At 35.4% G+C, this 24,879-nt stretch overlaps 1 protein-coding gene across 1 annotated transcript; it reads right to left on the bottom strand.

Moving 5' to 3' along the window:
- Window positions 1–4,130: 4,130 nt before the first annotated feature.
- Window positions 4,131–13,485, bottom strand: MMP13 (matrix metallopeptidase 13). The gene is made up of 10 exons (XM_019717176.3): window positions 13,330–13,485; window positions 13,002–13,243; window positions 12,143–12,291; window positions 11,836–11,961; window positions 9,739–9,900; window positions 8,240–8,357; window positions 7,127–7,260; window positions 5,705–5,864; window positions 4,961–5,064; window positions 4,131–4,277 (listed from the first exon to the last, which is right to left on the bottom strand). Exons 1-10 carry the CDS (start codon window positions 13,447–13,449, stop codon window positions 4,177–4,179), a joined length of 1,416 nt encoding a protein of 471 aa, XP_019572735.2. The 5' UTR covers window positions 13,450–13,485; the 3' UTR covers window positions 4,131–4,176.
- Window positions 13,486–24,879: the final 11,394 nt, after the last annotated feature.

Here is a 24,879-nt window from a genome sequence, read left to right as displayed (position 1 = left end):
AAAACATTCATTTGGTCTGCTCACATCATTCATGAATGGCATAACTGTATTTTAACTGTATTTTAACTGAAACAAGACATGCCGAAGCCAAATGCTTCTTGTTTGGGTTTTGTGAACCTTTGAGAGATTTTAGGAAAGTCTGCAGCATGAGCCAAGACAGGATATTTGTACAGAAAAGCCACTGGAAGTAGCTTGGGTGTGCCTAAAAGCAGGTAGGGCAGTGTCTCAGGGAATCACCAGGGCAGGGTGAAGGAACAGTGTTAGCCAGGTTGATGGAGACTCAGATATGCTGGAGACTTGCACCTGCATGCTGGGAAAGGGGAGGGCTCAACAAAGAAATATTGGTTTCTGCCAGCTCCTCCATCTGAGAGAAAGCTGCCCCTCCAGCCCTTGCCCTGAATCCATATAATTCAGTTCCTCCCCATATATACTTGGTCCCTTTTGAACTACTGCCCCAGCACTGGTGGTCCATCAGCTAGTAAGTCCATGTGCAGGCCCTTTATGAGGAATGCCTGGAACTCCAGCTGCCCTTGTCTCTCTAAGCCACAATCTCCACTGGTTTTCATAGCCAGAACTTATGGGAACTTTTTACCTTGGCAGCGGTACCCTGGCCTGGGCAGTCTTGGGTGGGGCTGGGATCCCTTTCTTCTCTGGGGCAGACCTCTGTGTACAAGATATCCCTCATGATTTTTAATGGTCAATGTGAATGTGGGACCAGCCTGTTCCATGTCTCTGTCCTTCCTACCAGTCTCAAGGTGGCTTCTGGTTGTCCTTAGTTGTAGGACTTCAGTTCAGCTAGACTTCTGGCCATTCTCAATGATGGTTGTTCTGTAATTTAGTTGTAATTTTTGTATGGTCATGAGAGGATGCAAGCACAACATTTACCCACTCTGCCACCTTGACTGGAAATCACAAGAGTACTTCTTTAGACACTTCCTGAGGGACTGTGGGAACTGACGGACATGAAGGGCTTGTTAAAACACAGATTCTGTGTCCCATGAGAAACCTTAGAGTTTCTCATTCAGCAGGTCTGCAGTGGCACAAAATGTGCATTTCTAACAAGTTCCCAGGTGATACTGATATTGCTGCTCTGCAGAACACACTTTGAGAAATACCATTCTAAAGCAAACTTTCCTATGCAGAGAGCTAGAAACCATCCACCTGGCGTCTCCCTGGCAACTTAGTCATCTGCTTGAGACTAGCGCTGGGGACAATGAGTGGTCTTTTACCACACCAGTACAGTTCACTGGGCTCTAGGCCAAGAGAGAGGCTTCTTCCCTGGGGAAGTACCTCACCAGTGCTCTTATACAGACAGGTGCTGACTTTCTCTCAGAATAACATTGAGAAAACATCTATGTACTCAAAAAAGTTAATGTTTCCATCAACTGACTCAATTACCAAGAAGTAGATATTCACATGCCAATCCCTAGAATGATTCATGCTATTTTTGTTTGTTTGTTTCTTGATCCATTGATTTATATTTGGCTTTGTGAAAGATCGGAGGAACATGGTCGGATCTATGGGGTTGCTCGGTACAATTTACCCACCCACACTCTGCCAAAAATCATCACAAAGTACAACTGTAACTGTTTACTGAGCTCCAGCAAATCCATTCCACTGTGGAAGGATGAGCTTGGAACACTTTCCCTGATTACTTTCACTGTCCCACTTCTACTCATTTTTGAGGTTAGCTTGGGTATTTCTTCCATTGTGAAGCCTTTTTCGAACCACCCTCCTGTGTCTTTCCCCTTATATACACAGTAGGTAAAATCTCTTATAGAGGCTCTCAGAGAACCATATTTCTTTTCTTTATCATAGTTGTAATTTGTACTTATTTGATTAATACCTGTCTCCCCAACTAAAATGTGAGCTCCAAGAAAGTAGTGGGGTTTTGCTCTTCACTCTATCCCCAACATCTACTTAAATTCCTGACACAGGATAGGTGCTCAGTTAATATTTATTTGATGGATGGATGGACTATGTTCTACTCTAACAGCAAACCTTAGAAATCAGAAAGCCGACTAAATTGTGAAGGAAGATTTTAAAAAATACATAGATTGATTTGGGGGGTATACTGGGAGAAAGAAATCAGCAGTCCTCTGTACCCACAGCAAATAGTCATTGCTCCCTTTAATAAACATTAGTTTACTGAATTTTAATTGCTTTGTCTCCTCAATAGAATATAAGCCCTTCCGGAGTAGAGATCAAGTATTCATGGTTCATGTCAACATCTTTGGCACCCACATCTAACAGACACTTTCAATGTTTGGGGATGGGCAGTGACTAGGAAAACAGAAGGGACCTAATGTGTAAAGGTCCATGGACTCTGATATTCCTAGATAGTATTTGCCTTTCTCATTACAGTTCCCTAACTGCCCATATTTCCCTAACTTCACGAAAGCTGCTAATTCTCTCATTTTAAACATCAGAAAAGTACAGTCCAAAGTGATCAAATGACCTGCCCAAAGTTACATGCAAGGTTTGTGGCAGAGTAAGCATGAGAACTCAATCTTCCTAACCCCAGATCTATTGTTCCTTCCACTTCGTCGCCCAATAAGGCTCTCAGAAGGGAAGATCCTGAGGAACCTGCAGGCTCCATCAAGGGAAGCCGGCCCAGAAAGGAGAGGCTTATCAGCACTGGGCTGACCAAACGCTATTGGAATTTTATTTACCATAGCCTGATACAATTAATTCTAAATTCTGAATCTAGTTTTCTTACCCCAAAAATAAACAGACTAAACTAAACTAAAACAGTGAGTGAGCTACATTCACCCAGAAACAATTACAAGGAAAAGGAATTTAAATGGACTCTTTTTTGTGTGATGGAAGCTTCAAACACACCAAAAGACAAAATATACCATGTAACCCTTTCTGTTGAAAATATCCATTTTTATTATAAACAATATGAACACTTCCTAATACATTTTGTAAATATAACATACTATCTTTTCTTTGCCTAAGTTTTTATAAACAAGGTCTCTCAGAATAATGGTTCTTTCCTCTATGGCCATTCATATATTCAAAAGTGCCAAGTGTCAGGCACTAAAAAAGTACTGAGGGATTTAAAAAGAAAGAGAGAGAGAGAGAGAGAGAGAGAGAGAGAGAGAGAGAGAGAGAGAGAAAGGCACTGTTCCATGTCCTCAAGAGGACTACAATTTGTTTAAACTCTTTTCCTTATTTTGGATATCTCTGTTGCCTCTGTTTTAACACATATCCTTCCAATTTATAAAATATATTTTAATCTATATCTATAAAAAATAGCCTATATATTCAATGTAAACTGGACAATTATATATAAGGGGGAAAAAACCCATTACTTTTAGTCTTAAGCAGATAATTTATGAAAAGTGATGCTGTGGTTTTAGATCATTTTGGTAACAATTTCAATACTTGACTTTGATATTTTTGAAAGACTGAGAATATTTGAATACAAAGAGAAATTGTCTCTCTTTATCTTCTAGAAATATACAAAGAAATATTTGTCTTCTGTGAGAGTAGCCCTTGAGTTTTGTCAAAGTGAAAGTTAACCAGAATTCAAAGGCCACGTCTACTGTCCTCACCATTAGTCTCTATCTCCTATCTGTAGTGACTTTGATATGTCCTTAATGTCCATATGAAGAAGTACATGTACATCCAAATAGTTTCCATGCAAAACCCAAATTATTTTTTTGTGAACTTGTTTACAATATATTAATCACAGACATTTCCTTTTAGTTTACCTTTGTTCATCTATGGCGACTATATGTTCCCCCCAAAGTCCATTTTCATACTATTTTAAATTTTTTGACAAATATGATTTATTAATTATATAAATGCGATATGCTCTTATGTCTTTGCAAAATTTCCTCATAAATATATTAAAAATTATGCTAACTCTCTTTGGTAAGCCATACATTCCATTTTTGATGTGGGAAGTTTTACCAATTATTACTTCTGTATAGCACACAAGAAAGGTGATCCTTAGAGAAACTGAATTTCATTACTTTAAAATTCAATGTGGTTCCAGCCACGCATAGTCATAAAGATATTACATATTTAAGGATAACTTACTGAAGCTTGTTCACAGAACTAAGCTTTCCACTGATATCTCTCCCTCTCCCAGCCCCCTCCCTCCCATATTGTTGGAAGCATTACCCCAAATACTCCAGGATTTAAATAACAATATTTAAAAGACACTTAACACCACAACAGGGAATTTGCTGGCATGACACGAACAATACGGTTACTCCAGATGCTGTATTCAAACTGTATGGGCCCATTGAAAAAATAGATATAACCTATAAGAAAAAGACCAAAAAGAGAAATTTGAGTTTGAAAACAATAACGGTTTACTCCAGCTAAAATTAAAAGTCCGTTCTGTTAGACCCCACATTTTTAAAAACATGCCAACATTTATCTTATTGAGCTTTATAAACCCTACTAATGCTTTAATATATTGCTTGTAGTTTAAGGAGAGAAAAGTTCTAAAGGTTCCCAGCTCTCCTAAATTATCACCTCAAAATAGTTGTTGTCTTCTCAGGAGTTCTTGTTTTGATGCTTGAAGTATTAATATTAGTTATTTGTTGTAAGTTAGGGATAATATCCCTTTTAATAATTAAAGTAAAAATCATTATATAGTTATGATAGCCTTTGGTCTTCCTATATAAATTACTCCCCACTCTACTGCTGATTTCAATTATGGCAATACTCTGCATCATGACATCCTTAAGCATAATTTAAAATAGTGTTTAAGGTTTGGCATCTTTTATTCATAGAATTACCAATCATTAACTAAAATTCTCATTTATTCTAAGCATATTATCTTTTGTTTGCTATCTGTGTAAATAGTCACACAGGAATGGCTTAATTGCCATAAATTTATTAGGATATCTAAGTCCTTTATAAAAATCATTCATAAGGGAAATGATTTTGAGGGGCTACAGAAGCCCTCCATTAAGGTCAGTGCAATGGAACTAGTTACCATTTTTCTCGTAGACAGCATCTACATTATCACCAATTCCTGGGAAGTCCTCTTCTATTAGTCTTGGGTAGCCTTTATTCATCATTTGGTTAGTATCATCATAGCTATTTAATAAGAAAAAAACTCAATTAAGTTGTATTTCTTAGAAATTACCTCAGAAACGGTATAATGAACATAATGGCATGTTTCAAAATTGATATTTTAAAATTTTAAGTCCATTTAAAATATCTGGTAGCTTTTTAAAATAAGGAATTATAATGCTGAGTGTATAGTGGATGAGCGGTGAGTCTTTTTTGAGTTGCCTAAAGGCCATCTTTGTAAAGACAGTTACAAGTTCATTTCCATTTCACAAAGTGCATATCTGTTATAAAAGTATGTTATTAAGAAAGTGTCCTTAGAGTGAAATAAATATATGTTTATGCACTGAACAATTTTCTATTAATCTCTCGCTATGTGTAAGAGATGGTTTTAGCATATTGAGCTACAACAAATGACTACAAAAGAAAAGAGTGGCTCAAAAGAGATAAGAATTATATGTATGTATGTGTATTTTTAAGAGGACTTGAGACTTTTAAATCTCGGTCTGAAGGGCTGCGTGTAGGAGCTGACAGAACACAAATTGATATGATTGGTTTGACATTTTAAATAATGCATGAGATAATAATTTAAAATAGCACGAGCTGTTAGAGACTCATTTTGCCTCTATGACACAAGATGATGGGTCAGTAAATATGGCTGCCATACCTCCAGACCTGGTTTTCTGAGAAGAAGAGAGTCTTCCTTGTATCCTCAAAGTGAACAGCTGCACTTATCTTTTTAACCTCTTTTGGAAATCCTAGTTCGGATATTTTTTTTGGATAACCTTCCAGAATGTCATAACCATTAAGAGCCCAAAATTTTCTGCCTAGAATAAGTGAAAGAACAGTTTTATTATCCAAGGGAATCTATTAGGATTTACATATGTAGATAATTACTTTAACAAAGAAAGACTCATCTTATATATTTAGAAACAAATTAGTTAGTGTTTGTGGTTACCATGTTTATGAAAGATAGAAATATGAGCATTCTTCAAAAAAAATCGGTTTCAAAATCTTGATTTCCTCCTAATTATGAGTATAGCCAACCAAACATAATAATTAATTTGGCAATTTGTTAGCTCTGAATATTAAGTTTGGAGCTGTGTGACAAATACATTAAGATTTCTGTATGAATAAGCAGCACAGCAGTAACAGTAAATTAGACTGAAAACTCAAATTTTATACGAGATAAAAAGTTATTATTTCCATCTCTTAAAAATAACTTTATTATAGCATTAGTTATAATAGTCAAACAACAAAAACAACATCAGTACAATGTTATATAAACATTATAAATTATTATGAAGATGAAGTAACAATTTGGAACAGTTTTCATGATTTCATGTCAAGGGAACACGTAGAATATTAAAATGTATGTACACTATGAATATAAATACCATGTTTCCCCGAAAATAAGACCTACCCCAAAAATAAGCCCCAGTTAAGATTGTCAGCCAGGCAGACGCATTTAATACATTATGACGATGTTCCAGAGGAAGATGACATAACTGTATTTGAATAAATGTAGACTGTTTTATGTGAAAAAATAAGACATCCCCTGAAAATAAGCCTTACTGCGTCATTTGGAGCAAAAATTAATATAAGACCTGGTCTTATTTTGGGGGAAATATGGTATTTAAAAATATATATTACATATAGTGAAACATTAGAAAAGAGAGAAAATGAAATATGACAAATTGATTTTTCAAAAGGGGGAATTATGGATAATGTTTTTACAATTTTTCAAAATGTGCATTGTTACAGTGTTTGCTCAGTATATAATTTTAAAGAGGAAATAAAAGAAAAAAACTGATTGCTGTGAGACAAAGAGTATTTATCATATATGTATGTATATATGTATATATATGTACACTCTTACACACTTGTCATAATAATGTAGACTCCTTACTTGTCAAATCTGGGGATACTTGGTAGGAAGGTTTTAGGTGCTTTCTGTTTTAAATTTTGTTATACTCGGTTCTTAATTTAGGTATATTTTCAGTAACAATCATTTTACTAGGTCTGGTAGCATGAAGTTCATCATTGCCTACCCTGGATATGTGGGAGGCCTTGCCAGTGGAAGACTTACCTCTAAAGATGAAGATAAGGTCATGGGAAGGATGTTCATATGCAGCATCAATACGGTTGGGAAGTTCTGGCCAAAACGATTTTGTTAAAAACAGCTCCGCATCAACCTGCTGAGGATGCAGGCGCCAGAAGAATCTAACACAAAAACAAAAACACAGTTGTCTGTCATTTTGTAAGTGCAATATCCTGCTAGCCACCTGTCTACATCAATGCAGGTAACTTAGATACACCCATTCTCTATGACCTGTGAAAGGAAAAAGATTTCCATTCCTCTTTAAGTGCCTGTTAACCAAATCTTTGCTATCCTAATTCCAGCCTAAAGTATTAAAATTTAAAGTCTCACAGAGCTTTCGTGAAGGCTCTAAGTCCTTTGTTGGTTGAGACCATGCTTTGCTCAATTTTGCTTATCTTGCAAGTGTCAAGCAAATGTGCCAGGCACTGTGTAGGGCTCTGGAAAGAAGACATGAGTTACATAAACTATGTCATCCAAGATCCCATGGCTTAGGGAAAGTGAGTGAGAAAATACCTGGAATACAATGTTACTAGAGTTGTAGTAGAGGGGGTGGGAATGCTAATGGATCGCAGATGAGTGAAGAATTCATGAATCAATAAATGAACAAATAAGCATATTTATAAGCATATCAAAATTAAAAATTAATATTTCATTTTGTTAGCTACAGGTTTAGATTGTAAAGAACTTCCTCTCTTGTATTCCAACATGCACACCCAGTGCAAAATCTTTCACAACAAAAGGAATTTATGTGGACATTATGAGTAAGTTTACTAACACGGTAATTGATTTTAATACTTTTGTGTTGTTTAAATACATAAATTGGATTTACATATTCACATGGTTATCTTTATTAAAAAAAAAAAAGACTACAACCAAAGGTATAGAAACAGCTGTACCATGCCAAAATTCTTCATTGAAAAGCAAAATACTTCCCCATTAGTCATTTATTTTGTCTGAAATATGTAAATAAACTGCACAAAGTTCTATTATTTTCACTGTTAACTTCACCTTTGGAAGTTTGAGTGGATATTTTGGCAATTTGCAGATACAGCCTCACAATATTTGTTACATGCAGATTCTATAAAATAATATCAAGATTACCTGTCTTTAAAGATTATTGTTTCTCCTCGGAGACTGGTAATGGCATCAAGGGATAAGGCCGGATCACACTTGTCTGGCGTTTTGGGATGTTTAGGGTTGGGGTCTTCATCCCCTGGACCTGCAGGCATAAAATGAGTGAAAGGAGCTACTTAGGATGACCTTACTGATGACCTGATCCTGCTAATGGAGAATAGGAGAGGGTTCCCTCCAGGAAGGGCATTAAGTTTTGCTTATCCTATATAATGACCTAAGTACAATGTAATCTAGTCCTTCCTCTAGGCTTCCCAAGGTTTTGCAAATACGGACTGCCCCTTCTGCTTTCATCCTTCAAGACCCATTGAGATTTATCTCAAGTGCAAATTTAAGTTTCTTGAGGGTGATGATAGAAATGGGGGCTGGGTTACTTTGAGGAAATTTCCCCCAAGCTTTGCACAACCTTTTGAGGGATTACTCTTGAGAAATACATTCTTCTTAAAGCCATTTCCGGTGGCACATCGTCCCTGTGGGAGCCCTCCTCTTGGCTCTTTCTCTTGCCTGTTTTACCAGCCGTCAACATCAGCGAATGTTGCTTCACCAGTTTGCCACAGTGCAGCTGCATCTCCGTGAAAAGCCAGGCAAGCCAACGCTAATGGGCCTTGCCTCAGGTTTGTAAATTTCTACCAGCTCACATGAGTGCAAAAGGAGTGCAGTGCCCAATAACTATTCTAAACTGCTCTTTCTCTACCTAGTTCATGCTAGTTCTATCATCAATTCCCTTGGTCACAGTATTGTAGAAATAATGATTGCAAAATACTTGCTCACAACTACAGTAGCTGCTATAGTGGATTTAAATCCAGAGGGGAAATAATAGGTTGGGGGGCATGAACAAGTTTTCTGAAGCATGTGTTCTAAAAGTGTTTACATTAATGGCTGTGCACTGTGGCTTTATGTCTATTTATGGCAGGTAATTTTGCTTACTTGGATTTAGGTTTAATTACTTTGTAAATATTATTGAAAATTTGGAAGAAAAAACAAAGAGATTCTTACAATTGTCACTGTAGATGTTGATTAAGAACTACCACCAGTCACTTGAATGGTTTTTACTGTGGCAAACTAGAGTGACTGAAGGAATAACCAAAATTTATAAAAGCTGGCTAAGGTCTCACTTTCACCCTCAGCTATAGGTACACTATTTAAACTCTATAGGGCTTAGTTTCTTCATTGGTTAAATGGAAAATAAAATATTTTCCTTTCTTATGTCAGAGGTATCTTGAGGGTATGAGTGTATCTTGCAATATATAAAGTACAAGTATAAGAAATTATATTCCGCAAAAAATTGGAGAACAGCACATTTCTACTAGAGCAGGTAGTTTGATTTGGAAACAAAAAATGAATATGCACACCTAGGTTTTAATAACAAAAACAAGGATAGCAATATTGTTAATGGTAAATTCAGTAATAATTTAGAAAAGTAAATGCACAAATCTATTCTTCTTTTAAACTGATAGATTAAGAGTTACCATAGAGAGACTGTATTCCTTGTACATCGTCATCAGGAAGCATGAAGTGGCTTTTGCCAGTGTAGGTGTAGATGGGAAACATGAGTGCTCCTGGGTCCTTGGAGTGGTCGAGACCTAAGGAATGGCCAAACTCATGGGCAGCAACAAGAAACAAGTTGTAGCCTGTAAGAAAACAAAGAAACAATGAGAAAACAAGGTTCTCTAATGACCAGTTAATGAAAAGAATGTTTGTTATTTTCCTCATCTATTTTGTACATCATCATTTATCTTTCTTTGATATTTTACTCACTTTTTAAAATTAATAGTCAGTTGCCTGAAGGGAGATTCAAACCTTGATTTAATCCTTATAAATAATTTAGTGCTCTCTTTGCTGATAGCTTCCTACACAATTAGAATAGATTGCACTCCAATAATTAATAATCAATAAGAATTTCCTGTGAAGACACTAGCAATCCTGACTCATTCTTTGTTTTCTCAGGCCAGGTGAGAAAAGTGAACAGTGATGACCTTAAATGAAGAGACATGGAAATCACATGTGATTTCATATATAGGATGCTGCCTAGAACATCATCTAAATAGGAAGCAGCATCCAAAGGGATGATAACCAAATATGGAGGATGCCCTACATAGGCTCTCTGGGAATCTATTCCAATCAAATGATCCTTTTCAGAATATCTCTGGACTTTGGAGTTTAAAGAAACAGAAATTCTGAACATGATGGGCCAACTTTGCTCTATTCTAAAAACTACTGTGATTCCGTATTTACATTATTTCCTCTAATCATTCTTTCCACCAATATCCGAGGCTCCTAATACTAGTATTTTAAATTGGAAAAAGATAAAAGATGAAAAGAAAAGGAACACATGAAAGCTGAAGCCAGTGGTTTCAATTTGACTTCAAATACCCTTTGCTAACACAGCCTATGTATGCATGAAGAAAATGTATAATCAACTTAGTAATTGTGCAAACCATAAGAGCAATCAAAGTTTACATAATCTGAGTGCCAAGTAATTCATCATTGAAATGACTAGCAATGGATACCACTCTTGGCCTTCAGCTGAAAAATTAATCCTGATTTATTTGTGGATATTTTCATTTATTTCAATTAAATATTTCAAACCCAGAATTTATACAGGAACCTAAAACTGAAGTCTATTGTGACTTAATCTTAAAATACTAGATGTTAGTTTTTCTTCCTAAAACCATTCTTACCTGTGAAATATCTAAAACATAAATATCTAAATTCTCACCTTTCCTTCCAAAGACAGATTGAAGGCATTGGAGTTGCGGCATTGATCATTCAAGGCCCAATTTTACTCTTTGGAAAAATAATCTTTTTAATTTAAATGAGTAATACAAATTAGTTATCTATGAACATTACCTCTAATTGTCACAACTAGTGTCAATACAGCTCCAAAGTTAAGTCCTACTTGGAACAATCTGGTTTTTCTTCCAAAATTAACATTCCCAATTCTTTTGAGCCTTCAAGATTTAACTACTGACTAAATTCATTCATCATTCAGTTTCATTTTGCTCTAGTAATTACAACTTCACCTGGTCTGTTTCATGTTGTTTGGAGTAATATACTGTCTTGATTTCTTAGAGTGGTATTTATAAAATCAGTGACATAGATAGACAAGTCTGAAACAGGTTAACTCATATAATAAGGAACAGAAATTTGACTGGACTTGTGCCACTAATATTCCTACTTGGGAACAAAAAACTATTTCAACTCACGTCCAACTCATCTATGACCTACATATCCAGGCCTAATAGTTTTTAGATATATATTTGTAATAAACTGTACTTCCTTAACAGGCCAAAAGGCAATCCACAGTAACAACAACTTGGTTGACAGAAAGACATTTTTGTCCTTTTTTAAACAAGTAGATTTTGCTCATTTTTAATGTTTCACATTGGTTTGTAGAAATGTCACTTGTAGAGACTAATATGTATAAGATAAACTTTTAAAATTTTTTGGAAAAAATTGTCAAATACCAAATATAATTCATAATATATTTCTTAACTTCTTAACAATGGGTTCCCTGACTAATCTAACCTAGTACTCATCAATTATATCTTTATAAGAAATATTACCTCTGGAACTACTTGTCCAAGTTTCGTCATCATCAAAATGGGCATCCCCTCCATAATTTGGCCCAGGAGGAAAAGCATGAGCCAGGAGACCAGAAGGTCCATCAAATGGGTAGAAGTCGCCATGCTCTACACATAAAAGCAAGAGTTCAGAATCTAATTATACCCAGTAGTGCTTAGTACAGGTGCTTGGTGAATTTTTGTTGAATTCTGTAAAAATTAATGAATGACTTAAAGAAGAAATAAAATGGAGCCAATTAAGGAAGGAGAAGAATATTAAAATATTTCAAAAATGATTCTGCGTTTTTACCTTTAGTTCCAAAAGAGATCATGATATCAGCAGTGCCATTGTGAAGCCTGGTAAAATTCAGAGGTGTCACATCAGACCAAACTTTGAAGGCCTTTTTGAATGCCTTTTCCACTTCAGAATGAGTCAAATCAGGGGTATAATTCACAATTCTATTCAAAAGAAAAAGTTTCAATTACATTTTTAGAAGGTGAAAGCTACTTTAAAATATATTTTCTTGGAATATTGCTTTTCAATTCAAAATGCAATGGCTTCTCTAATAGTTCTTCTAGAGATCCATTGTTTTAAATAACTTATTAATTGTGATGTTATACAAAGATAAAAAATGAAGAATTCAATCAAATATCTTAAATATCTCCAAATATCTGACCATTTGGCATTTTAAATTTAAAATACTCAGATATTTAATAAAACTTATATTGCATGCTAAAAGTTTAGAATTGTATTGCTATAGCCTAAGTAAATGAAATAGCTCTATAAAGTTCTCAGAAAGAGTGGAACTCTCCCTTTTTAATGTAGTTATAATAAATATGCCTGATGTACTACATTTGCAAATTTTATTAAACAAACTTTTATTTCTATTTTGATTCATATCTAAAAGAAATACTTTGAGATTTCCAAAGAAAATTAATGCTGGATTAACTTAACAATAATCGATGTTATGAGACATTTCCATCCACAATATTAAAGTTACTCCTGGACTTACTTAATTTCCCGTTAAATATTTTAGGCCTATCTAAAAAAAAAAAAAAAAAAAATGGAACCATACTTGTTTTGTCATCAGTAACTTATACTGAAAATTAGACATTTAATACTATTTAAAAAATTAACAAACATTGAAGAAAGGTAGCCTATGATTTACCTGTAGGTTAAATTCATTTTGGACCATTTGAGAGTTCGAGGGAAAACATTGTATTCACCAACATCAGGAACCCCACATCTTGGTTTTTTCATGATATCTAGGGTGTTATCATCAAGTTTGCCAGTCACCTCTAAGCCAAAAAAAGACTGCATTTCTCGGAGCCTGTCAACCATGGAGCTCACTGCAGTCTTCTTCAGGATGCCAGCAGGATTCAGGGGATGGTAGTATGATTTGAGGTAGTGCTAGAAAAGAGACCAAAATAACCTGCTTTTAAAAGAGAAGGGCACTTATGTTGTATATCACCATTGGGATTGGCAAAATACTCTACCTCTGCAAATTGGAAGTCTTCCTCAGACAAATCGTCGTCATCCTCATCATTGGGAAGTGGCAGGGACCAACAACGAGTCCAGCTCAAGAAGAGGAAGGCAGCCAGGACACCTGGGTGCATCTTGACTGATTGTACCTTCAGGCTGTTGTCTTTCCACAGACGAGTACCTTTACTTTTATAGGCCTACAATGGTGAGTCATCATTTATGGACAAGTTTCAACTTCCTAGTTAGTTGAAGGTAAACATGCTTACATGGCGATTTTTTTTTCCTCCCAAGAAGTGTGGTTTGTGGTAGAATTTGAGGGAAATAGAAAATGAGGGCATCTCTCATTTCAGCAGGGTCTCAAAAACCATCTGGCAAAATAAACAGCCTCAGCATCTTTACGAATACTGTGGGAAGAAACAGAGTAGTAAATTTTTCACTTCATTTGGCAAAAATGTTTTTCCCTCTGTAGGAAAGCAGCTACTTTTACTTTTATTATATGAGAATATCAAGATAATGCACTTACTTCCATAAAAATAAATCTGGTCCTACTTCCAGAATGTTTATAACCTGGGAGTTCTCACCTTCATTTTCTCTAGAGCAACTATAGAAGAAAATATTATGTCTACCTGAGGGTAATGTTATTAGACCAGAACCAAGCTTGTACACTCAGTGGTCTTACAGCACATGCACAGGATTGAGTGCTGTGGTTGGAAATTAAAAGCACTAATGTGACCTCTCAACAAACATGGAGTCCTGAATGAATTCCCCTCAGGTCCAGGCAGAGGTAGAAAAATATATTGGAATAGAATATATAATAATACAATATAATGGCTACCACATATTGAGAGATTACTATATGCTAGGCTTAAAAGGTATTACCTTATTTAATCCTTACAACAATCTTATGAAGTAGGTACTATTGGTAAGATTGTTTTCACTTTACATATCAGTAATCTAAGACAGAGAAGTTAAATACCTGTTTAAGGTCGTATGGTTAAAAAATGGTACTACCAGCACGTGAATCTAGGCCAGTAGACTCAAGACTTCATGTTCTTAAGCATTATCCAATATGACCCCATCCTTTCTCAGATATTTTCTTAAAAACTGAGCTATGTGTTTCCTGTACCTCTGGGAGTACCCAGGAAAACTAGGACTCTAGGTAAGTACATGGCCAATTGCAAATTTCTCAATTTTCATTTTTAAGTTTGAATAATAAAGGTACTTTTGGTCAAAAAAAATTCAGGAAAATAGTCCTCTGGTCTGCTATTTCTTTCAGAACATCACACATTTAATACCATAAAATCAGAATGCCATTTTGGTCCCTCACAGATGTAAATGAAGAGAGCCTTATGGGCCATCAATTTCAGATTTATTTAATGATTGAAAATACAAGTTAATTTCAATGATAAAGAGTCAGAGAGAAGCTCATGTCAGAACATATTAAGATAAAGAGAAGAAGCATGAATACAGATTTAGAGTGAGTAGGGAAGGGATACCCCAATGTGTGGCTAACATGCCATAATCCAGATTAGCCAGTACCTCAGAGAAAACCAGAAAAGCCTATGAAATATAAGCAATCAATTGAAGGAAATTTATTATACTTGTATCCAAAACAGAGTCAAATAGATCCTTACAATAGCTTATTTTCAATTAGTTCATGGTTAGATTTGGGCTCAGTCTGCAATGCTGACCAACAGTTTGTTTTAAGCCTCCTCTATGTATAACATTTAATTTTGAGATTAGGTGAAAATTGTCTAAAAGTTTGATTCATCTATTAAGCTTATAAGAAATTAGTGCATTAGAAAGCATTTTTTACCGATAAATTTTCATAATCTTTTGAAATCTCCTTAGATAATAAAAAAAAAGTCCTTGAAGATGTTTCAAAACAAATGACATTTTGTTTAATGTTTAGAAGTGAAATAAAAGAATCAAATAGGCTAACTGTAGTGATAGATTTCATATATTTATAGAAATGTTGCTACTTTAAATTAAAATTTTTTTTTAGGTTCTGTATTTATTAAATCAATGAATGTTGATTGGGAATCGACTGTAAAATACCATGCTAGTCATCTATGAAGGATAAAATGAGAACCTATTTCTTAGAATGATTACAATAGTATCTCCCCCACAAAGAAGCATTTTTAATGAGAAATGAAAATAAATAAACTTTAAAAATAATACTATCAAACAGCTTTAGTATTTATTAGTTTCTCATTTCATTTAAGAAAAAAAACAGTGCAAAAGAAAAAAACATAGGTTAATGAGAACATGTTGTTACACATTCTGGAATTTTCTTATTGTGTTTCTCCGAAAATAAGACCTAGCCAGACAACCAGCTCTAATTAGTCTTTTGGAGCAAAATTAATATAAGACCCGGTCTTATTTTACTATAATGTAAGACCCGGTCTTATGTAATATAATATAAGATCGGGTCTTATATAATTTTTGCTCCAAAAGGCGCATTAGAGCTGATTGTCTGGCTGGGTCTTATTTTCCAGGAAACACGGTAGTAGGGAAAATAAAAATTCCTCAGATTAAAGTAGGAATTGATTCCTTAAGAAAAAAATCAGACTGCTTGCCCATAGACTATTGTTCACGGAAGAGTGATTTTTAGATGTTGATCAGGATGTGTCACCATAGAGAAATATGTTGGCAAACTTCTTGTCTACACAAGTGCTTATCTTGGGTTGTTAATTATTAAGACTATTGAAAGCCAGGCCTCTGGGTATCACTGGTGAAGTGTTTGTGGTTTCAAATGACAACTTTAACACAATGAGGGTGAATTGGCTTTTACAAATGATTCTAACAATCCTAAGGACTCATTGGGAAATTTGAAAACCTGTAGAACGAGCAAATAACACTGTGGACAAATTTAGGAATGTGTATCTACTGCTGATTCAGACATAAGCTATACGGGACTTTTGAAAGCATATGTCATCATCAGTTTCTAAGTTGAAAACATGCCCCCAAGAAAGATCCAAAAACGTTTATGAAGAACCCTTGAGTAAGGCACAAGGGGTTTCCAGATTAGGATTAATGGGACTAACAGGCCATTTGAGTTGGGTCAAAATTATGAAAATTCTGTAAGTCAAAGAATCTTTCAGATAAAAATTTTGGTTTCAGTTTAGAGTGTTGTAAATTATCAATACTGACAATGAATGACACTTAGCGTTTTTATTTTTCTAAGACATAAGTGATTTGATTCTGTGCAACTTCCCTAAATAATGATCTTTGTAAATACCCTCTGATGGCTGCTTTTTTCTAGTTTCTGATTCCCCCACCCCCATAATCCCAAGGAAAAGGCTTACATACTCTTAAAAGGAGAACTAAACTAGAATTTAACACTCAATCATATTGTTAATGTGAGAAACGTCCAAACCTGTAGAGAATTCTAATAAGAATTTGAGTCCATACTGATGACAATGAGTTGGGAGAAAATGTCAAATGCTCTAGAGAATAACAGTTTGGTAGTTTCTTTTATGCATTTGAGATTAAAGAGGGAACCTAAGGATGATTACATGAAGGTGAGAAAAAGCAAGGCGAGGATTGGGTTACAGGATGATTAAGATGATTTCCTCTCTTTTGAGGGTGGTCACTCTTTAGAAGGAGGCGACTGAAAGTGTGGTATTAGAAAAACGGTCCGAAAGGGGACATTTCAAAGTGTGTTAACCTAGATACACTGAAACAATGGACAGGACTTGCCTCAGACAAAGGCAAACCTTTTACTAAAAATTTACACACCTGGGTCATGACTAATCACCATGACCTGCTCATTTAGGCATTTATGATCAGATCACCCTATGATGTTACTTTCTATAACTCTTTCTTCATCCACAATATTTATATCTTAGGATAAGGTGTAACAGTGCCCCACCTAACCTCCTTATACACAGTCAATCATGGCATAATCCCCACGTTGGGTGAAAAGCACAGAGGGACTCATTTTTGATTGTGCAGCCGCAAGGCAGAAGGTCAGCAATTTAGGAGGTCATTTACTTGTAACATCTGAATCACATGCTCTTTAGAGATGCTGTATTCAGACTGGGTTGATCCACAAAAGAAATGGAATCTGCAGGGGGAAAAAAGGAAATTCTTTTTAGTTCTTCCGAATATGACATTTGAAAGTCAAGTCTTACTTTCCTAGGCTCACTTCCTAATGAATATTAATTCTTATTGTGTTTTGTTAAAAAGAGTGGTTACTGACTATCCACTTCTGCCAGATTTAACCAAATACTGTAAGAAAAAATAACCAGGAATAGAACAAACATTCTAGCCCAGCCCTGCCCAAATATCTTTGAAAAAGGAAAAATCTGAATTGTGGCAGTGAATAATAAAAATGAAAACAAGTGAGCGAAATGGGACCTTTGTGGTTTTAACAACAAGCAATTTTAGTATATTTAAAGATCCCAGATACTTAAAAAACGATGCAAAAACTCTATTTTTAAAATAGGCTAGCCTCACCTTGTTACCTTAATTCACTAGAGAAGAACTTGTTACATATTTTTAAAAATAAATTTTCTGATTTAGAAAAAGTAATATGCAAAAAAAATAATAAATCGATGACATAGTGACTGGAAAATATGATGAAACTTAGAAGAAAAAATTAGTTTAATACCCAAGGCTCTTTAGATAAATATAAATATGTGTATATTGCCATGTTGTTGATATGTTACAGATACTTTATTTTCAATTTTGGGAAAGTCATATTTAATGAATTTGGGGTAACCGTTTTCCATAGTTTGCCTTTCTTCATTGAATTTATCATAAGATTGAGAATAAATTTCAAAACTACAGAAAATATATCTTGATAATGCTATGCATTAAACAGCTTAATATTTTTAAATTTTTCTATATGCTCTAGTTAGTTAATTTCACAAAATTATAGATAGGAATTCACCACAACTATGAACTGCCAACAAGGAATTCTATCTTCATTTGGCTACTAGGATGATTGCACATATCCACAGTGAAAAATGTGGTCATCCCAGTATTAGGATCACGGACAGCAGCATTGATCCCTTGGATCTCCTGGAAATCCAAACTCACTGATTTCCTTGGGATATCCATCCAGCACTACATGAAGGCCCCAAACATTTTTCCTATTAATAAGAGTGAGTCAAAGTAAGGCCTCATTCTTTTTCATGGCTGTTCATGGGTTGTGAAAGATTTCACAGGGCACAAAGGAGTAGAAGTTAGAAAGTTCGTTCAAGAAGAAAATCTCTGGCAGAGAAGCCACTGGGGGCAGAGTCTAGATAGAGTAGACAACTGTGCCGATGTTTAGGTTAGCTTTTCTTACACAGGAAAGTGTAGTTAATTTTCTTATAGCAGAGGATGTGATGTATAGACTAAAGTCATTTGATTGACACACACAGGTTACATAGCTGGTTTCTTTATGCAGAATGTATACAGAAAACCCATGGGGAAGTGGGGTAAGCCATAATGTTCATTTTATTCTAATTGTATTATAATGAGGCTGGAGTTCAGGCTAAGGGAGATTCCAGCAGTCTGTGCAGGTGCCCATAATCAAATAATTCTGGTCGGGGTCTTATCTCCTTTTTCTAGGGCTGTTTTGAAACAAAAATTTATCTCTAAGGGCTGAGCCTGACCAGTCCCTGGGGAGCGAACACAGGTGGTGCAAAGTACTAATTAAATTACCTTCTGCTAATGCCCCTCAGGCTCACTTTTTGTTAACTATTTTTTCTGTCTCATCATTCTTGGCAGGAAAGTTATGACCAAACAACTAAAACGTGTCTAAGACAAGGAATACAATAAGTTGACATCTAAATTGCAAAGAAATCCTTTTAAACTATGGACTACAGGATGGGTGTTTTTTCTTTAACCTTGCCAGTGATCTAGCGCTTAACTAAGTCTATGAGGGCCATGTAGAGATTGAGAGCACAGGCCTTGGAATCAGTTAACCAGCTAAACTCCCAACTCTGCCATTTATTAGCTCCCTGTCATTGAGCAATTTGTTTAATCTCACTGATACAGCAGTGAACAAAACACATTAAACTCTTGGTCGTGGATGACATCATAGAAATGGCAGCGTGAGGTGAGCCTCTTGAAATCTCCCCTGGAATTTACAACAAATTGAACAACTATAACTTTATAAAGGATGCCTTGTGCAGTAGACAGGAAAGACTAAGAGGTACACTACTGAAATCATCTAAAGGTGGGCAAATTGTGCGAGCGGGGGAGGAGGGAAGGGAGAAGTGACAAGAAGGGGATGCGTGCATGCAGGCCGCAGACCTAGCTTGGTTCTCCAGGCTCACTGCATTCTGGAACTACCACAGCTGTGAGAGAGGGAAAAGAAAGAAAGACCCCTTTCTATCAACCTGTTGCAGAACCCACTCCTGTAGATGTCTAGGAAGAGAAATAATAAATCATTAATAGCCATGAATAACCAAGGTAACAAGATAGCTCAGAAAGAAAATGAAAAGTCTCCATAAAATGAACTTAAAGACACAAAAATATGTGACTTAAATGGCAAAGAATTCAAGATTGCAGGTCTTAAAAAAACCCAACGAGTTGCAAGAAAACACAGACAGGCAGTTTAATGAACTCAGAAAAACAATCAAAGAACAAAATGAACAATTTACCAAAGATATTGAAATTTAAAAAAAGAAGCAAATAGAATTTCTGGAGATTAAAACTCAATAAAAGAAATGAAGAATGAAATAGCCAGCTTAGGTAGTAGAGTTGACCAGATAGAGGAAAGAATCAGTGACATCGAAGGTAGAAATCTGGAAATGACACAGATGGAGGAAGAAAGAGACTTGAGACTTAAAAGAAATGAAAGAACTCTACAAGAGCTTTCTGACTCCATCATAAAGAGCAATATAGGAATAATGGACATACCAGAAAGAGAAGAAAAAGAGAAGGGAACAGAGCATATATTCAAACAAATAGTCGATGAGAACTTCCCAAACTTGTGCAAAGAATTGGATCCTCAAATCCAAGAAGCAAATAGAACACCTAATTACCTCAACCTCAACAGGCCTTCTCCAAGTCACATCGTATTGAAGCTGTCAAAAATTAACGACAAAGAAAGAATCCTCAAGGCAGCCAGGAAAAGAAGGTGATAAACTACAAAGGAAAGCCCATTAGGTTATTGTCAGATTTTTCAGCAGAAACTCTACAAGCCAGGAGGGAATGGACTCAAATATTCAAACTATTGAAAGAGAGAAATTATGAGCCAAGAATAATATATCCAGCAAAGATATACTTTAGATATGAAGGAGGAATAAAGACCTTTCCAGGGAATTTTCTACCACACGACCTGCACTACAAGAAATGTAAAAGGAGGTTATTTGACCAACATAAATAGGGATAATTTGTGACAACCGAAACATAAAAGGTGGGAGAGTAAAGGCATGAATCGGAATATGGGAATGGAGAAGTAAGCATGCTGAAGAAAATGGAATACTCAATATGAAACTTTCTTTTACATAAACTTAATGGTAACCACTCGAAAAAAATCCAGAACTGAAATATATAACATAATAAAAGAAACAGAGAGGAAAATGATAGAATACCACCACACAGAAATAATAGACAACAACAAAAAGGCAAAGAAACAATGGAAACACAGTCTTACCAGAAAACCAAAGATAGAATGATAGGAAATCCTCACATATCAGTAATCACCCTAAATATAAGTGGACTGAACTCACCAATAAAAAGGCACAGAGTAGCAGATTGGATCAAAAAACTAAACCCAACCATATGCTGCCTTCAAGAGACACATCTCAGCTACAAGGACAAAAAAAGACTCAAAGTGAAAGGGTGGAAATTGACATTCCAAACAAATCGTATCCAGAGAAAATCAGGTGTCGCCATACTGATATCAGATGAAACAGACTTCAGGATAAAAAAGGTAACAAGAGACAAAGATGGATATTTCATAATGATAAAGGGGACTATACAACAAGAAGACATAACAGTCATCATCAATATGTATGCCCCCAATCAGGGAGCACCGAAATATACCAAGCAACTACTAACAGAACTAAAGGGAGAAATTGACCAAAACACAATTATAGTAGGGGACCTAAATCCATCATTGATAGCTATAGATAGATCATCCAAACAGATAGTAAATAATGAAAGAGCAGCCCTAAATGACTCATTAGATGAAATGGACATAATTGACATTTATAGAACATTTCGTTTTAGAACATCAGACTACGCATTTTTTTCTAGTTTACATGGAACATTCTCAAGGATAGACCATATATTGGGACATAAAACTACCCTCAGCAAATTTAAGAAGACTGAAATGATCCCAAGCATATTCTCTGATCACAAGGTATTGAAATTGGACATCAACTGCAAAAAGAAAGTAGGAAAAACCACAAATATGAGGAGATCAAACAACATGCTTTTAAAGAACGACCTGGTCAAAGAAGAAATAAGAGGAGAGATCAAACCATACATAGAAATGAGAATGAAAATATATCCTACCAAAATTTTTGTGGTGCAGCGTAAACAGCTTTAAGAGGGAAATTTACATCATTACAGGCCTATCTCAAGAAACAGGAAAAATCCCAGATAAATAACCTCATGTTACATCTTAAAGAACTAGAAAATGAACAAATGAAACACAAGGTCAGCAGAAGAAAAGAAATAGTAAAAATCAGAGCAAAACTAAATGAAATAGAGAACAAAAAAAAACAATAGAAAAAAGAGCTGGTTCTTTGAAAAGATTAATAAAATTGACACACCCTTTGCTAGACTCACTAAGATAAAAAAGAGGAGACACTAATAAACAAAATCAGAAATGAAAGAGAAGTTATCACGGATGCCACAGAAATACAAAGGATTATCCAGGAATACTATGAAGGACTATATGCCACCAAATTCAATAACCTAGAAGAAATGGACAAGTTCTTAGAAACATGTAACCTTCCTAGGCTAAATCATGAAGAACTAGAAAATCTAAATAGACCGATGTCCAGTAAGGAAATTGAATCAGTGTTCTGAAACCTTCCCAAAAGCAAAAATCCGGAACCAGATGGCTTCACTAGTGAATTCTAACGAACCTTCAAAGAGGATCTAATACCTGTCCTACTCAAACTCTTCCAAAAAATTGAAGAAAAGACAATACTCCCTAAGTCATTTTATGAGGCCAACATTACCCTGATACCAAAACCTGGTAAGGATAACACAAAAAAAGAAAACTACAGACCAATATCTCTGATGAATACAGATGCAAAAATCCTAAACAAAATTCTAGCAAATCGAATGCAACAATGCATTAAAAAGATTATTCATCACGACCAAGTGGGGTTCATCCCCGGGGCACAAGGATGGTTCAACATCTGCAAATCCATCAATGTGATACATCACATAAACAAAATAAAGGACAAAAATCATATGATTATATCAACTGACGCAGAAAAAGCATTTGACAAGCTACAACATCCATTTATGATTAAAACACTTAATAAAATAAGTAGAGAAGGAAAATACCCTAATATAATAAAGGCCATATATGACAAACCCTCAGCTAATATCATAATTAATGGAGAAAAACTGAAGCCCTTTGCTCTACGTTCAGGAACATGACAGGGCTGTCCCCTATCACCTCTGCTTTTCAACACAGTGTTGGAAGTCCTTGCCAGAGTAATCAGGCAAGGGAAAGAAATGAAAGGCATCCAAATTGGGAATGAAGAAGTTAAATTGTCACTCTTTGCAGATGACATGATGCTATATATAGAAAACCCTAAAGATTCCACCAAAAAGCTATTAGACACAATAAACGAATACAGTAAAGTTATCAGCTACAAAATCAATGTACAAAAGTCCATTGCATTCCTATATACTAACAATGAAATCTCAGAAACGAAATTAAAAAAAAACACAATTCCTTTTTCAATTGCAACAAAAAGAATATAATACCTAGGAATAAACTAAACCAAGGATGTGAAAGCTCTATATGTTGAAAAGTATAAGACGTTTTTAAAAAAAATTGAAGAAGACAGAAAGAAATGGAAAGACATTCCATGCTCATGGATTGGAAGAATCAATAGTTAAAAGAGCTGTATTACCCAAAGCAATATACAGATTTAAAGCAGTCCTCATCAAAATCCCAATGGCATTTTTTAAAGAAATAGAACAAAAAATCATAAGATTTTTATGGAACCACAAAAGACCCCGAATAGCCAATACAATTCTAAAAAAAAAGAACAATGCTGGAGGTATCACACTCCCTGACTTTAACTTGTACTACAGGCCAACAATAATCAAAACAGCATGGTATTGGCAGAAAAACAGACACACAGACCAATGGAATAGAATTGAGAACCCAGGAATAAACCCACATTAATATGGACAGATAATTTTTGACAAAGAAGCAAAAAACATGCAATGGAGAAAAGACAGCCTCTTTAATAAATGATGCTGGGAGAATTGGAAAGCCGCATGCAAAAGAATGCAAAAGAATGAAAGTGGTCTGCCACCATGTACCAAAATTAATTCAAAATGGATCAAAGACATAAACATAAGACCTGAAACCATAAACTGCATAGAAGAAAACATAGGTACTAAACTTATGGACCTTGGGTTCAAAGAGCATTTTATGAATTTGACTCCAAAGGCAAGGGAAGTAAAAGGTAAAATAAATGAATGGGACTATATCAAACTTAAAATTTCTGCCCAGCAAAAGAAACCGTCGACAAAACAAAGAGGCAACCAACTGAATGGGAGAAGATTTCTGCAAACAGCACCTCTGATAAGGGGCTAATATCCAAAATATACAAGGAACTTATATAACTCAACAACAAGAAAACAAACAACCCAATTGAAAAAAGGGCAGAAGACCTGAAGCGTCATTTCTCTAAAGAGGACATAGAAACAAGTCAGACAGAAAAAGTAGAGACCCATATGATTTCACAGATATGTGGTATATACAACTGAAAACAACAAAAGAACAAGACAAACAAATGAAGGAACAAAAACTCAGACATAGACAATAGTTTAGGGGTTGCCAGAGGGTAAGGGGGGAAGAGGACTGTAGAAGAGGGTAAACGGGGTCTAATATAATGTGATGGAAAAAGAACTGACTCTGGGTGGTGAACACACAATGTGAGATACAGATAATGTATTACAGAATTGTACACCTGAAATCTATGTAACTTTATTAACAATTGTCACTTCAATAAACTTTAATTTAAAAAAAAAAGATGAAAAAAGGTCTTGGTCTTCAGGAAGCTAACACTCTAGTAGGAAGACAGAGACAATTATAAGGAAAATACAGTATTTTCCTGAGGAGAAAAATGAAGCAGGAAAGTGGGATAAGGAGTAAGCGGGTCAGTTTATATATGGTGACAGGGAAGAGCTCACTTGAGAAAGTAACTTGTGAGTAAAAACCTGAGGGAGGAGAAGGTATGAGCTATAGAGTTATCTGGGGGAATAATGTTCTCAGCAGAGAGAACAGCAAGTGCCATGGCCGTGAGGTAAGACTGTATCTGGTATGTTTGAGGAAAGCAGCAAGGAGGCAAGTGTGGCCAGAGCAGAGTGAGGACAAAATGATTTAATCTTAACTATATAAATGAGATCATCGC

This window comes from Rhinolophus sinicus, chromosome 14, assembly GCF_057876585.1.
Source record: "Rhinolophus sinicus isolate RSI-liver-muscle chromosome 14, RSI-T2T, whole genome shotgun sequence".
Lineage (NCBI taxonomy): Eukaryota > Metazoa > Chordata > Mammalia > Chiroptera > Rhinolophidae > Rhinolophus > Rhinolophus sinicus.
This window is presented reverse-complemented; position numbering and strand designations above follow the sequence as displayed.